Raw genomic sequence first — 15036 nt, forward strand, 5'->3', positions numbered from 1 at the left:
ACTCAAGTAAAGTACTTAAAGAGTTAATATTCTATTTATGAGTACTTCGTTGTTACTTTTTCAGATTTAGGTTGAACATTAAACTACTTTCAAACACCGTAAGAGCTACAACAAATAGATAACAAATAAATGAGCATATAAAAGACAAATCACAAACATCAAACTCAATTAAAATGTACCAATAGGTTTCAATAAAGACATTCACAACCACATTTATCATATTAAAAAAAATCACAATAAACCTTATAATCTAACATTAGCATTTAACCGTTATTCAATTCATCCGTTGCCTTCAACCGTTACAGATTAGTCTAATAAAGCACAAATATTACTTAACAATATATATACACTATTAAAAAATACCACAAAACAAACAATACCTTGTTCCCTTTCCGGCTAGGTCGCTTCATCACAGATGTAACTCTCATTTTTCATAAATGATAACTTCATAATGTCGTTAACTGACGGGCCCTTTGCGCTGTCAAAGCACCGTCTCCAAGACAACCGATGCGTTCCATTTCCTGTTTCGCTCATGAAGCCTTCAAAATAAAAGGGAACAGGAAGTGGATAAGGGAACTTGAAGAAAAATAAACCACTATAAAATTACCATCAACAGATCATTTTCAGAGTAATTTACACGTGTCTTTCTGAGAAAACACAAATTGTTCATTGACTGGTGGTTCATGACCACATACATATCAAATCAATGAAAAGAGAAGTGAAGTTTAAAGCTAATATTGATGTACATTTAGTAAAGCTGAAACACTGACTGCTGCATTTACTTTGGATTTGTTCTCAAACTAGAATTTATTTAGAAAGATCTTGCTGGTTTTTATTATTGCTATTAAATATAATGATGAATTAATGAAAATAAAAAGTATTTAAATCAAGTGCTAAAGAGAGGGTGGCAATTCATCTGGAAGGTCAAGTTTCATACAATATATTAATATCAAATCAAGTATTCTCTTGTGATTTACAGGCAGAAATATCTGCAGGTTACCTTTAAATATCCAGGACGTTTGTTCTTTTACTATTTTACTGATCTGCTCCAACTTGAATGAGTCTAACTTTTAAACTTCTTGTTACAATAGTAAATATTGTCAGTGGAAGAATAAAGATTTTGTTCATACTTACATGGCCGTAATAAATCACACATACATATAACAATAATAAATTAAATGCTTGATTATAATGTAAGCATAATAAACTTATGACAATTTATTGATAATATTTACATTTGTGCATTTAACAATATTTCAGGACGGACATTTTATTTGAAGGTAAAAAGTCATTTTTTGTAGTTTCATCAGATCAGTTTCAGACACAAAGTCACTGAGCTGCTGTCAGTTTAAAACATATTTTCACCCGTTTTTGTACAATCAAAAGTTACTGTGTCTTATTCTGAAATTTACACTGAATTAAGTGTTTTAAAATACATAAACATACAAAACACACTGCAGTGTTAAAGATTAAACCAGCTTTTTGTGCTTGTGACCTTTTTTAAAGTGGTGTCTACTTCAAGCTCTAGTTGTGTTTCAATCCTGACTATTTCTTTAGCGCCACCAACAGGTCAAAGGTAATTATTCCTGTCAAATATTTCAACATATAGAAAATGGATTGGCACTATTTTTCTTTTCTGACTTTTAGCCCATTTTACCTTTCTTGTCACAACAACTGCTTTAATCCATTCTGTATGTGTCTTCAGCCACTTTTCATTTTCCCTTTCATTTATGAGGGACTTTCCAGACCTGCCATCCTTCATCTGACCACCAGATGCTGTCGGGTTTTCTATCTGTCCAAGTTTCTATCCTGAATCCTGTCACTGCCTGTTTTTCCGATCCTGTGAATTTCCCTTTCCCTTCATCTTACCTGTTTGCTTCATGCCCTTGTGTCTGTGTTTGGCTCCTCAGTCCTCTTAACTTGTAACATATATACATTTTTTGTGCTTTTTTTTGTTTTGCTAAAGTCACATTACCTAATCTCATACTGGTTGAAATGTCTGGTCTGGTCCATTTACTGCATCATCACGTAGCCTAGACTCTATTGTTGCTTACACTAATACCTGTTCTTACATTGCAGCACTTTACTTCGATTTTTTTTCCAATAGGTTATTTTAATTTTAGATATTTTATATGAGTTACATTGAATTCAGTAGTGAATCCAACACTGACTCGCTAATGAATAAAACATTCAAATTGGTGAAAAAATTATGTTTCAAATTGGCACTAAAACTACTAGTTATGTAGTTTTATTAGCATGAAACTACTTAAAATATAAATCATAACAATAATAGGTTGCACACATTAATGGGAATATTTTATTTTACGTAAAGATAATGTGGTTTGTGTACAAAATTGAAAAACTTTTGCTCTCATTTAGCATTTGATATAGTTTTCATGATATAAAATACTATACTTTGAACATGTTCCTATATTTGGATGTTGAAACTGTAGATAAAGATATTTGCATTTTGAAATACAAAGAGAGTCAACTTTGTCCCTATTTGGATCATGTGTCAGCTTGCATAATAAGTGGGTGAGCCTGTTGTGTGAGTGTGTTCATTGGGCAAAGTTCACCCACACAGCAGCAGCAGCAGAGAAAACCTTTCACTGTGTGAGGACAGAAAAACTACAAATCCTCTGACTCAGACTCAGAGGAGATGGCGGAGAGGAAAGCTGTCTTGTTCAACTTCTGGGGGGTTGGTGTCTCCTCCAGACCTGATGCTATTTTCCACAAACTGGAGCAGTTGCATAAGCTGCCATGGTAAGGAGACCACTTATGCAACATGTCTGCACTGTAAAAATAACGTTGTACATGAGTAATTTGATTTGGTGTCCGGATCAAAATGAATTACAATCAAATGATAATTTGTTCAGCAGGAAAATATTGTAAACTATATGATTCATCTTCATTAGAAATAGAACAAATGTGTTTTTCCCCAATGTGTCAGTTCCATGTGAATCAACAAAAACAACACTATTACAGTAAGACCTGACACACTTTAAACTGCATGTGAAGCAAATGCTGTGTGCAGTCATTGTTAGTGATGGAAAGTAACTAAGTGCATTTACTCAAGTTCTGTACAAATTTGAGGTACTTGCACTTTACATGAGTTTTTCCATTTAATGCTACTTTTCACTTCTCATCCGCTACAGTTAGTTTATTTAAGATTTTACTAAATCTTAATCTGCTCTTTTCTTCTTTTAAAAGCTGTTGTGTAAAAGGTGCCAAATATATACATAACATGTATTATTATTATCATAAAACCTTAAAACAAAAACATGATAGTGTTATGTGATGCCGTACTAATACTATTAATCTACCCAAAGTATCTAAAATTGGCTCCATATTGATGAGTTACAATCTTAAAATTCTCTCACAAGTATTTGTTGGTGATTTTAAAAAAAAAACATATCGAATAATATGATATTATAATAGGATAACTCCAAAAGAAGCCAGTGTGCATAATAGTTTTTTAATTTTGACTTAAATTGCAATTTCTGATTATACTTATGTACTTTTACTTAAGTGACTTTTTGAATTCAAGACTTTTACCTTTTGGGAGTATTTTTACAGTACATGTCTACAGTATTTCTACTTTTACTTTAAAGTAAAGAATACTGAATAGTTCTTCAACCACTGGCTGTTTCAGTGGTTTCCTGTCCAGTGTGGCGTCTCAGAAAGGCAGCGCCATGAGCCAGGCGGAGAGAGGCGAGGTGACACTGTCTCAGGTGGGTGAAGTGATGCCCTGCTTATAAAATCATCTCCTGTTGGCATGAGTTCATATTTCAATGAACCAATGAAGCTCTGCACTTCATATTTTCAAATCTGTTTTATTGTGTGTGTGTGTGTGTGTGTGTGTGTGTGTGTGTGTGTGTGTGTGTGTGTAGATGATACCAGCATTTGAAGAAGAGTGTGTGAAGGAGGCCCAGGTCAGGAGTGTCTCTCTGCCATCTGATTGGTCAGTCAGAGGGCTGCTGCAAGAGTTCAGAGAGGCGATGACAGACGTCCAATCAGCCGTCTTGAAGACTGCCGCCACCCTGCGTCACAATGGTACACACATTAAACACACATGCATTAAAGGACACTGTTGGAAAGTAACATAAGTACATTTACTCAAGGACTATATAAGGATCTGAGTACTTCCTCCACCACTCTTAAAGGATCAATTCACATTATTTAAAAAAAAAAAAGGCTGTGATTCAAACCTCCTCACATCTCCTTCCTCAACAATCAGGGTTATCCACAGCTGTGTTGGCCAATCACTGGCTCGATGACGGTGCAGCTGGAGAAGAAATGGGCCGCCTTCTCTCTCTGCTGGGTGGCCATTTTGACCTGGTCCTCCAATCCTGCCGCTCAGGTCATAGGGTCCCTGAGGCCGCCATGTTCAGCTCCGCTCTGCAGCACCTGGGAGTGACATCACAACAGGTACAGTACACATACATGAATATCATCGATACTACCACTACAACTACTATCACTTCTACTACTAATAATAATATAAAACTTAATTTATGCTTGTATGTAATTCAATTATGTCAAAAGGTAACAATTAGGTAGCTTTAACCCGTTAGCATAGCCTTAAAAGATGTGCATCTGTGTGTAACATGATGTGGAAACAGACGAAATGAACAGTATCATAACAGTCTGGCCGTCTGTGTATTGGTTGGCTGACATTTTCTTATTTCAGGCTCTGTGGTTGGACTCAGATGAGGAAGGTGTGAAGGCAGCAGAAGGAGCGGGGATGAAGGCCATCTTAGTGGAAAAGCTGGAAGACGCTCTGGAGAAACTGGCCAGCTTCACTGGAGTTCAGGTACGGACCATTACATAATAATTCAGTCTCACGGTCTGCTATCGTGCTTATATCAGCATGGTAACATACAAATGGGGTGGTGTGTGTGTGTGTGTGTGTGTGTGTGTGTGTTCCAGGCTGTAACAGCAGAGAGTGCGCCACCATCCTGCAACCCTGACGAAGTGTCTCATGGATACATCACCATCAAGGTAAAGATGTGTAACCATGGCAATATATACCCGTTTTAGATTAATTGAATGACGGAAGTAAGACATGATAATTCCTCTGTCTGTGTCTCAGCCTGGCGTGAGGACTCATTACGTTGAAATGGGCTCAGGACCACCAGTTCTGCTGTGTCACGGCTTCCCTGAGAGCTGGTACAGCTGGAGGTACCAGGTACGATGCTCATAGGACACTTTCTGGCCTGGTGCTCTCTCTCTCTCTCTCTCTCTCTCCTGAACATCCTCACCTCTCTCTCTCTCTCTCTCTCTATCTTTGGTAGATCCCAGCCATGGCAGCAGCCGGGTTCAGGGTGTTGGCTCTGGACATGAAAGGTTTCGGAGAGTCTACAGCGCCTCCAGGTGTGTGTGCTTGTACTGTAAATGTGTAAATGTGTGTAGGCTTCCCCTCAGACAAAGTTTGTGGATGCTTATGGAAATCATGATCACATAGGCACTCACAAATTGGGTCAAAATATATATTAGAGAAACCATTTATTAGTTTCTGACTCTGGCAAAGTGAGAAAACGGTAAAATTCCCCAGCACTACTGTATTTCTTCCTGCTTTAACTTACTGTTTAGACCATTAAAGTAAATAGTGTAGGAAATGTCAGAATATGAAAATCTTCCAACTGAATTTTGAAGTATTTGCATTTATTATGTAATTCTTCCACTGACAGACATCGAAGAATATTCCCAGGAGAACCTGTGCAAGGTACACAAACATTTCTTATTCTTTGTATTACTGTAAATCCAATGCATTTGTATTCATGTATTAAATGCTATAAAATATGAACTTTGCATTCTATTTTTACTGTATTTTCCAGGATTTAATCACATTTATGGACAAAATGGTGAGTTATAACACATTTCACATACAGTAAACATAATGCACTGAAGAGTTTTTAATAGTTGTCCACATTGTGTTCTCGTGGATATAAAATTAGCAAATTCAAGTCTTCTATTTCTCTCATTTCCAGTCCATACCTCAGGTCACCCTGGTGGGTCATGACTGGGGCGGTGCCTTGGTCTGGAACATGGCTCAGTATTATCCTGAGAGAGTCAGGTGGACAAACACACAGACTGATTCATCCAAGTCACGCTTTACTCTGAAACTAAATGTTTTTTGTTGTTTTGCTGTGTATGAAGGGCTGTAGCATCTCTGAACACTCCTCTGTTCCCTGTGGATCCTTCTGTTAATCCTGTAGAGAAAGGAAAAGCCATTCCCATTTTTGACTACCAGCTCTACTTCCAGAAACCAGTAAGTCTGTCTGCAGCATGCCGACACGATGACGAGAGATTTTAGATATCAAAAACATGTCCATGCACAACTTCCCCAAGTAAGTAAATAAGACTTTAATCTCAACAAGATTCTTGTCAGACTCAATAAAAGACAGTTACATTTACAGTAAAGTCAATCTCAGGGCCTTTGCATTTAAGATGATGCAATATAGTAAATTTAGTAAAAGGACACTCAAGTTTCTATTTTCATCCTCCTCCACTGAAGCTCAATGGAATAGATCATGTTTTCAGATGTCAAGATCTTCTTCTCATGTTCCTCACAAATAAAATACAAAATAAATTATTCCTACGTATTCTGCTGTCCACATTAAGAGATAGCTCAGTCGGATGAGCTCAATAAATGGGACAATGTTAGTGGTGTTTCGGTTCTCAGTCTTTTTCTAAAGAAATTGAAATATGAGGATGAACAAAGAAAGTCATGAGGAAGTGTAGCTTTGAAGGATTGTTTGCTGCATTGTTTTTTTAGAGATACCAACAGGAGTAACCTACAAGAATGGTGGCATGGAAGTGCAATGACTGAACTCTTGGTCAGGGACAGAAGGCTGAGGCGTTTACCAGGGGCAGAGATGAAGTTGGAAGGTCTGAGGCAGGCAGGGTCGGAAACAGGAGACCAGCCCAAAGATGAGTGCTGGAGAGTCTCACATGTGAAGCGCAAAGAACAAACTGAGTGCCCAGGTGAACAAAGTTGACTGATGAGGTGGGTGTGGCTGACCGGGAGAGTGGAGCAGAGGTGGGAGTGAATGGAAAATTACAGTACCAGAGCAGCAGGAAAGTAGGAGAGCAGATTGTGACATAGGTGACGCTCAGGACGATGAGTTGGTAAAACAAAATTAAGCTTTTTTAAAAGTATTCAGCTGCTCTTGCCTTTTTGTTCCATAACCCTCTGTTTCCACCTCTCTGAAATGCCAAGGGAGAACACTTTGTGGTCACGAACAAACCCACCACACCACTGAGTCCCCTTCACAATGAGATCTCTTCTCTGGGCATATTTAAATCTTCGCTTTGGATGTTGGCCTTTAAAAACTCAGTGAGAATCAAACTCATGTCTCCTAACAGCCTGAGCTACCTGGACTGCAGTTTTCAGTCTTTTCTCTTTACTTTGGACTTCAAACTCACCAAGAGTCAAACCGATGACTATAGAAGTCTTCTCAGCTACCTGGATTGACAATCTTGAGTCAGTTTCCTAGAGCTTTCCATCCAGTCTTTACTTTGAGTTTCTGACATTAAAAGGGACAATTGGGGATTGAACCCACAGCCTGTAACCCTCAGAGCAGTCTTCTAATAATCTGAACCACAGGGACAGACATGCTGAGTTCAGTTTCTTTGAGCTTTTCATTATTTTCTCAGGATTTGAACTGACAATCTCAAAACCTCCAAACATCCACTTTAGTCTTTTAGCTACAGATGTTTTACTGTTGGGATTGTTTCCACCAGGACAAACATTTTCATGCTGACTTCATTGAGCTTTTCAGTCTTTACTTTTGGGTTTCTGACTTTTAAAAAACAAGCCTGCTCACATAGAATTCAACCCACAAGTGTGTGTGCAGCTTTTTTTTGTGGAGCTCTTCAGTCGTTCTTCTCCTCTTGGACATTTTGTTTGAAAAAAAAAAAAGACTGAGGAGCCAACACACAAACCCTAACCCTAACTAACCCTAACCCCTAATCCTAACCCTAACCCCAACTGTCTTTGATGATCATTGCTTCTTTGGGTGTTTCTCTCACAGCTTTTGAATCTAACCTTTTGGGGGTGTTGACTTCAACCTCACAATTACTTAACAATCTCTCTAAATCTCACTGATTAACACGCAGTATCTCATATATTTTACTGTCCAGAATCAGACATGTTAAAATTAAAATTAGCTGTTTTTTGGGAAAGTTATCATCATTTCACTCATGGACAGAAAGTAATTAAACAAAATTCCCATAAAGCTTTCAGAGAGGAGTCTCATTGTATAGTGGGATTTGTCGTCTGTGCACAACAAGGAACATTTATGTGTGTGTTGCAGGGTTTAGCAGAGGCCGAGCTGGAGAAAGACTTGGAGAGAACATTCAAGATTTTCTTTTCAAGCAGCAGTGAAGCAGTGAGTAGAGACACACACACACACACACACACACACACATATATATATATATATATATCAACATGCAGTGCCAGGTAGAAATTTATCTTCCTTTATCTCTGTGCATTTTTCCTCAGAAGAGTCGTCCCAGTCTCAGTACTGCAGGAGTCTGTGCTCGAGGTGACGCTGAACTCAGGATCTCTTGCTAAATATCATTTTTACACCTCAGTAAAATAATGAAAAGAAAAATTAAAACAAGCTGACACTTCCTGTTTGCGTTGTGTTGCAGGCGGGCTTTTTGTGGGTCTACCAGAGGAGATTCCCCGCAGCTCCATTCTAACGGAGGCCGACCTGCAGTACTACGTCAGCCAGTACAAGGAGCACGGCTTCAGGTCGCTCAGATTTAACAGATAAAACACTGCAGCTTTATACGCCTTAACCCTCCTGTTGTCCTTGAGTCAAGGAAGGAAGGAAAGGAGGCAAGAAGAAGGAAGGAAAGGAGGGGAGGGAGGGAAGGAAAGGAGGGAAGGAAGGAAGAAGGAAGGAAAGGAGGGAGGGAGGAAGGAGGGAGGGAGTGGGGAGGGAGGGAGGAAGGAGGGAAGGAAGGAAGAAGGAACGAAGGAAAGGAGGGGGGAGGGAGGGAGGGAGGGAAGGAAGGAAAGGAGGGAAGGAAAGGAGGAAGTAAGAATGGAGGAAGGAAAGAAAGAGAGAAGGAGGGAAGGAAGGAAGAAGGAAGGAAGGAAAGGAAGGAAGAAGGAAGGAAAGGAGGGAGGAAGGAAAGGAGGAAGGAAAGGAGGGAGGAAGGAAAGGAGGGAGGAAGGAGGGAAGGAAGGAAGAAGGAAGGAAGGAAAGGAGGGAGGAAGGAAGGAAGGTAGGTAATGGTCTTGTGTTTTGCTTCACAGGAGACAACTGAACTGGTATCGGAACGGTGAGGCGAGCTGGAAGTGGATGTGTTCTCGTCCCAGAGGGAAGGTTTGGCCCCATTCTGTTTCTTCTTTCCTTCCTTCCTCCCTTCCCTCCCTCCCTCCTTTCCCTTCTTCCTTCCTTCCTTCTTTCCTCCCTCCCTCCTTCCTTCCTTCCTCCTTTCCTTCCTTTTTCCTTCCTTCCTTCCCTCCCTCCTTCCTTTCCTCCCTTCCCTCCTTTCCTTCCTTCTTCCTTCCTTCCTTCCATCCTTCCCTCCCTCCCTCCCTCCCTCCCTCCTTTTCTCCCTTCCCTCCTTTCCTTCCTTCTTTCCTTCCTTCCTTCACTCGAGGACAACAGGAGGGTTAAACAGGCTCGTCTTCACATCAGTTTCTTATCATCTTAAGTCTTCAAATTTACTAATAAGGTTCTTTCTCCGTGTGTGCGTGTGCGTGTGTGTGTGTGTATGTATGTGTGTATATTTGTCTGTGTGTGTTTGTGTGTATATGTGTGTGTGTTTGTGTGTATGTATGTGTGTATATGTGTGTGTGTGTGTGTGTGTGTATGTGTGTGTATGTATGTGTGTATATGTGTGTGTGTGTGTATGTATGTGTGTGTGTGTATGTATGTGTGTGTGTGTGTGTGTGTGTGTGTCTTATCTTAGCTGCTGATGCCGGCGCTGATGTTGACAGCAGGTAAAGACCCGGTACTGCTGCCGGTCTTCACCAAGGGAATGGAGGACTTGGTAAGGAAAAAAAAAAAAACTCCCCAAAAGACAAAAAAAAAAAAATCAATCATCAATAATCATCGTCCATCCCGTTGACAGACTCCGTTCACTACTTTCAGATCCCGAACCTGAGCCGAGCACACATCGAGGAGTGCGGACACTGGACTCAGATGGACCAGCCGGCTGAGACAAACAGGATCCTGATATCATGGCTTCAAGAAACACACAAGAAGGCTGGAGGCGTTACCATGGCACCCAAACTGTGAAGGAGGGAGGGAGGGAGGAGGGGATGGGAAGAGAGGAGAGAAGGGACGGAGGAATGAGAAGAGGGGAGGAAGGACATAATGAATGAAAAAAGGAAAGGAGGAGAGATGGAAGGAAGGAAGGAAGGAATGAATGAAAGAAGGAAGGATGAATAGAGGGAGGGAGGGAAAGAAGGAATAAAGGAGGGCAGAACACAAAAAAGGATGGATGGAAGGAAGGAAGGAAGGAAGGATGGAAGGAAGGAAAGAAGGAAATAAGAAGGGAAGGACAGAAGGAAAGACAGGCAAAAGGAAGGAGGGAAGAAAGGTAGGAAAGAAAGACAGTGAAGGACGGACAGACAGAAGGAAGGGAGGAAAGAAGGAAGGACAGATGTAAGGAAGGAAGGAAGGAAGGACAGAAGGAAGAAAGGGAGGAAGGACAGATGGAAGGAAGAAAGGGCAGAAGGAAGGAAGGAAGGAAGGAAGGGAGGATGGATAGAGGGAGGGAAATAAGAAACAAAGGAAGCCAGAAAGCAAAAAAAGAAAGGAAGGACAATGAAAAAAGGAAGGGAGGGAGGAGAGAAGGAGGAAGGAAGGAAGGAAGGAAGGAAGGAAGGAAGGAAGGATGGGAATAAAGGAGAGATAAGCACTCTGTAATAATTTTTATTTCTGTATTTACATTTTTTTTGTTAAAACGGCACTAAAATATGAAAATAAGACGAATACAGAAATGTTTTAATATAAAAGATGTTAAAAATGTTAAAATTATTAAAAAATGTTAAAAATATTTAAAAAAATGTTAAAAATATTAAAAAAAATGTTAAAAATGTTTTTGAGTGATTAAAAGTTCATTAAAGTTCAGACCGAGTCGACTTCTATCTTTTATTTATTACAAAGAGAAAACATGACAAAGCAAAAATAAAACAATGATATAAAATGATTTACAGCGGCTTCTATAACAGAACTTCTTTCCTTCCTCCCTTCCTTCCTTTCCCTTCTTCCTTCCTTCCTTCTTTCCTCCTTTCCTTCCTCCTTCCTTCTTTCCTTCCTCTCCCTTCTTCCTTCCTTCCTTCCTTCCTTCAACATAAACTAAACCCTTAACCCTCGTGTCGTCCTCCCGGGTCAAATTGACCCCGTCTGTTTCTTCTTTCCTTCCTCCCTTCCTCCCTTCCTTCCTTTCCCTTCTTCCTTCCTTCCTTCCTTCCTTCCTTCTTTCCTTCCTTCCTCCCTTCCTTCCTTTCCCTTCTTCCTTCCTTCCTCCCTTTCCCTTCTTCCTTCCTTCCTTCCTCCCTTCCTTCCTTTCCCTTCTTCCTTCTTCCTCCCTTCCTTCTTTCCTTCCTTCCTTTCCCTTCTTCCTTCCTTCCTTTCTTCTTTCCTCCCTTCCTTCTTTCCCATCTTCCTTCCTTCCTTCAACCCTCCCTCCTTCTCCCTTTCCTCCCTCCCTCCCTCCTTCCTTCCCTCCCTCCCTTCATTCCTTCCACCTTTCCTCCCTCCCTCCTTCCTTCCTCCCTCCCCTCCTCCTCCACCCTACCTCCCTCCCTCCCTCCTTCCTTCCTTGACTCGAGGACAACAGGAGGGTTAAACAGCGGCTTCTCATATTATGAAAAATTAAAAACAGTAATATATGTATTCAGTAACAAGTTAAATATTAAAAAAATGAGCTAAATATTAAAAAGGTGTGACTTCAAATGTAACCTCCTTTGTAATCATCAACATTTTCATCAGTAACTTTAACAGATAACACTTTTTATTTTACAATTAAACAGATTTAAGAGATCAGGCCGAGTGAAGACGACCAGAGGAGCAACGCTGCCCCCCGGTGGTTCGAGAGCAGAACTGCATTCACAGTTTGTTGTGCTTGAACAGTTTCTCCCACGACGGCAGGATGTGCTCGTAAATTCTCTCTATCTGTAAGAGACACACACACACACACACACACACACACACACACACACACACACACACAGCTGTAACTTAGAGGTTTCAAACTCATTTTCATTCAAGGGCCACATACAGACCAATTTGATCTCATGTGGGCCGGATCATTAAAAAGGAAGGAAGGAAGGAAAGAAAAGGAGGAGGAGAAGGAAGAGAATACAAGAAGGAAAGATGGAAGGAAGAAAAAGAGGAAGACAGAGGGGAAGGAAGAGAAGACAAGAAGGAAGGGAAGGAAGGAATGAAGGAAGAGAAGACATGAAAGGAAGGAAGGAAAAGAAGGAGAAGGAAAATAATACAGGAAGGAAAGATGAAAGGAAGAGAAGACAAGAAGGGAAGGAAGGAAGGGAGGAGGACAGAGATGGAAGGAAGGGAGGAAGGGACAGAGATGGAAGGAAGGAAGGATAGACGGAAAGAAGGAAGGAAGACAGGGAGGAAGGAAAAGAAGAGAAGGAGAAAGGGAGGAAGAAAGGTACGAAGGACAGATGGAAGGAAAGAAAAGTGGAAGAAGGAAACTGGGCCGGATTGGGACCTCTCGGTGGGCCGGTTTCTGGCCCACGGGCCCACATGTTTGACACCCCTGAACTAATTTAAAAAGAATAAGTCCTCATATGGAGACAATGAGTTTATTCTGTATAACAAAATGAATTCACCAGTGTATTAAACTATTTATTTCCTTACATTCACACTTTCCCAACGGCCCTCAAACGAGTACTAACACATTAGCAGTGTCGTCCCTTGTTATTAAAATTAGTCACATTTGTAATTAAAGTAATAAGAAGTGGAATAAAAGCCTTAAAACATTGTGGAAAGTGGGATAAAAAAAGACAAAAGGCAGAATTAAAGTGTTAAAGTATTAAAAAGGTGTGTATGAATGAGATCAACAGGTCAAAGTTCAGCAGAATGAAGTGTAAAGTCCAACAAACCCAAAATGTAACGTCCCCATATGAAGTTAAAGGCCAACCTGTTCAGATTTCTCGACTCCGTATCTGAGGAAGAAAGGACAGAAGGAAGAAAGGAAGGGAGGACAGATGGAAGGAAGGAAGGAAGGAAGGACAGAAGGAAGAAAGGAAGGGAGGACAGATGGATGGAAGGAAGGAAGGAAGGACAGAAGGAAGGAAGGAAGGAAGGACAGAAGGAAGAAAGGACAGAAGGAAGGAAGGAAGGAAGGAAGGACAGAAGGAAGAAAGGAAGGGAGGACAGATGGATGGAAGGAAGGATGGAAGGACAGAAGGAAGAAAAGAAGGAAGGACAGAAGGAAGAAAAGGAGGGAGGACAGATGGAAGAAAGGGAGGAAGGACAGATGGAAGGAAGGAAGGGAGGACAGATAGAAGGAAGGAAGGAAGGACAGAAGGACAAAAGGAAGGGAGGACAGAAGAAGAAAGGGAGGAAGGACAGAAGGAAGAAAGGAAGGGAGGACAGATGGAAGGAAGGAAGAAAGGAAGGAAGAAAGGGAGGAAGGAAGGACAGAAGGAAGAAAGGGAGGAAGGACAGAAGGAAGGAAGGAAGGAAGGAAGGAAGGAAGGACAGAAGGATAAAAAGCCACCCTGTTCAGATTTCTTGACTCCGTATCTGAAGAGCGTCGCCTGGTGCTCGCTGTTGTGGAACAGGATGTCGAACGTCACCTCACGGCCCATCATGTCGTCGATGGCCTGCTTCACCACGCTGGGGAAGTCTCTGGCCGGGAAGGAGCCGTCCAGCATGTTGCTCACCTAGGAAACAGGAAGGAGGAAGGTAAGGACAGAAGGAAGGAGGGAAGGACAGAAGGAAGGAGCCGTCCAGCATGTTGCTCACCTAGGAAACAGGAAGGAGGAAGGGAAGGACAGAAGGAAGGAGGGAAGGACAGAAGGAAGGAGCCGTCCAGCATGTTGCTCACCTAGTAAACAGGAAGGAGGAAGGTAAGGACAGAAGGAAGGAGGGAAGGACAGAAGGAAGGAGCTGTCCAGCATGTTGCTCACCTAGGAAACAGGAAGGAGGAAGGGAAGGACAGAAGGAAGGAGGGAAGGACAGAAGGAAGGAGCCGTCCAGCATGTTGCTCACCTAGGAAACAGACCAGGATTTTAACGATTCCTTTCTTTCTCCTTCCTCCTGAGGAAGGGAGAAAGAAGGAAGGAAAGGACAGAAGGAAGAAGGGAAGGACAGAAGGGAGGGAGGAAAGAAAGGAAGGGAGGAAGGAGCGAGGAAGGAGGGAGGGAGGGAGGGAGGGAGGGGGAAACGAAAAGAGGAAGGAAAGGAGGGAGGAAAGAAGGAAGGGAGGAAGGACAGAAGGAAGGAAGGAAGGGAGGAGCGAGGGAGGGAGGGAGGGGAGGAACGGAGGGAGGGAGGGGGAAAGGAAAATAGGAAGGAAAGGAGGGAGGAAAGAAGGAAGGGAGGAAGGAGGGAAGGACAGAAGAGGTAGGGGAGGAAAGAAAGGAAGGGAGGAAGGAGGGAGGGAGGGAGGGGAAAGGAAAAGAGGAAGGAAAGGAGGGAGGAAAGAAGGAAGGAAGGAAGGACAGAAGGAAGGAAGGAAGGGAGGAGGGAGGAAGGAGGGGAGGGAGGGAGGGAGGGGGAAAGGAAAAGAGGAAGGAAAGGAGGGAGGAAAGAAGGAAGGGAGGAAGGACAGAAGGAAGGAAGGAAGGAAGGAAGGGAGGAGGGAGGAAGGAGGGAGGAAGGAGGGAGGGAGGGAGGGGGAAGGAAAAGAGGAAGGAAGGAAAGAATAACAGAGGAAAGAAGGAAGGGAGGAAGGACAAGAAGGAAGGAAGGAGGGAAGGAGGGAGGGAGGGAGGGGGAAAGGAAAAGAGGAAGGAAGGAAAGAAGAACAGAGGAAAGAAGGAAGGGAGGAAGGACAGAAGGAAAGAGCGAAGGACAGAAGGTAGGGAGG

At 41.9% G+C, this 15036-nt stretch overlaps 2 protein-coding genes across 4 annotated transcripts in view; one reads left to right on the top strand and one right to left on the bottom strand.

Moving 5' to 3' along the window:
- The first annotated feature begins 2570 nt into the window (after window positions 1-2570).
- ephx2 (epoxide hydrolase 2, cytoplasmic) lies at window positions 2571-10297 on the top strand. Of its 3 annotated transcripts, none has more exons than XM_053314746.1 (18): window positions 2571-2763; window positions 3653-3731; window positions 3891-4053; window positions 4238-4428; window positions 4691-4813; window positions 4930-5001; window positions 5093-5188; window positions 5295-5373; window positions 5691-5725; window positions 5838-5867; window positions 5994-6076; window positions 6160-6271; window positions 8319-8393; window positions 8510-8552; window positions 8662-8764; window positions 9275-9344; window positions 9937-10017; window positions 10119-10297. In XM_053314746.1, the coding sequence occupies exons 1-18, from the start codon at window positions 2660-2662 to the stop codon at window positions 10263-10265; spliced, it is 1686 nt and encodes a 561-aa protein (XP_053170721.1). In that variant the 5' UTR covers window positions 2571-2659; the 3' UTR covers window positions 10266-10297. The 3 variants fall into 3 exon arrangements, with proteins under 3 accessions (XP_053170721.1, XP_053170720.1, XP_053170722.1); XM_053314745.1 differs by having other exon boundaries at window positions 5838-5864; window positions 5991-6076; XM_053314747.1 differs by having other exon boundaries at window positions 5838-5864; window positions 5991-6076; window positions 8513-8552.
- A 1535-nt stretch (window positions 10298-11832) lies between these two features.
- The window catches only part of LOC128354610 (zinc finger protein 513), a 13971-nt gene continuing 10767 nt past the window's right edge, over window positions 11833-15036 (bottom strand). Inside the window, exons 7-8 of the mRNA XM_053314832.1 lie at window positions 13720-13888; window positions 11833-12145 (exon numbers count right to left, since the gene is read on the bottom strand). Of these exons, the coding sequence (XP_053170807.1) occupies window positions 12084-12145; window positions 13720-13888 (231 nt within the window). The 3' untranslated portion in view covers window positions 11833-12083. The remainder of the gene's footprint in view (window positions 12146-13719; window positions 13889-15036) is intronic.

This window comes from Scomber japonicus, chromosome 24 (genome assembly GCF_027409825.1).
Source record: "Scomber japonicus isolate fScoJap1 chromosome 24, fScoJap1.pri, whole genome shotgun sequence".
Classification (NCBI taxonomy): domain Eukaryota; kingdom Metazoa; phylum Chordata; class Actinopteri; order Scombriformes; family Scombridae; genus Scomber; species Scomber japonicus.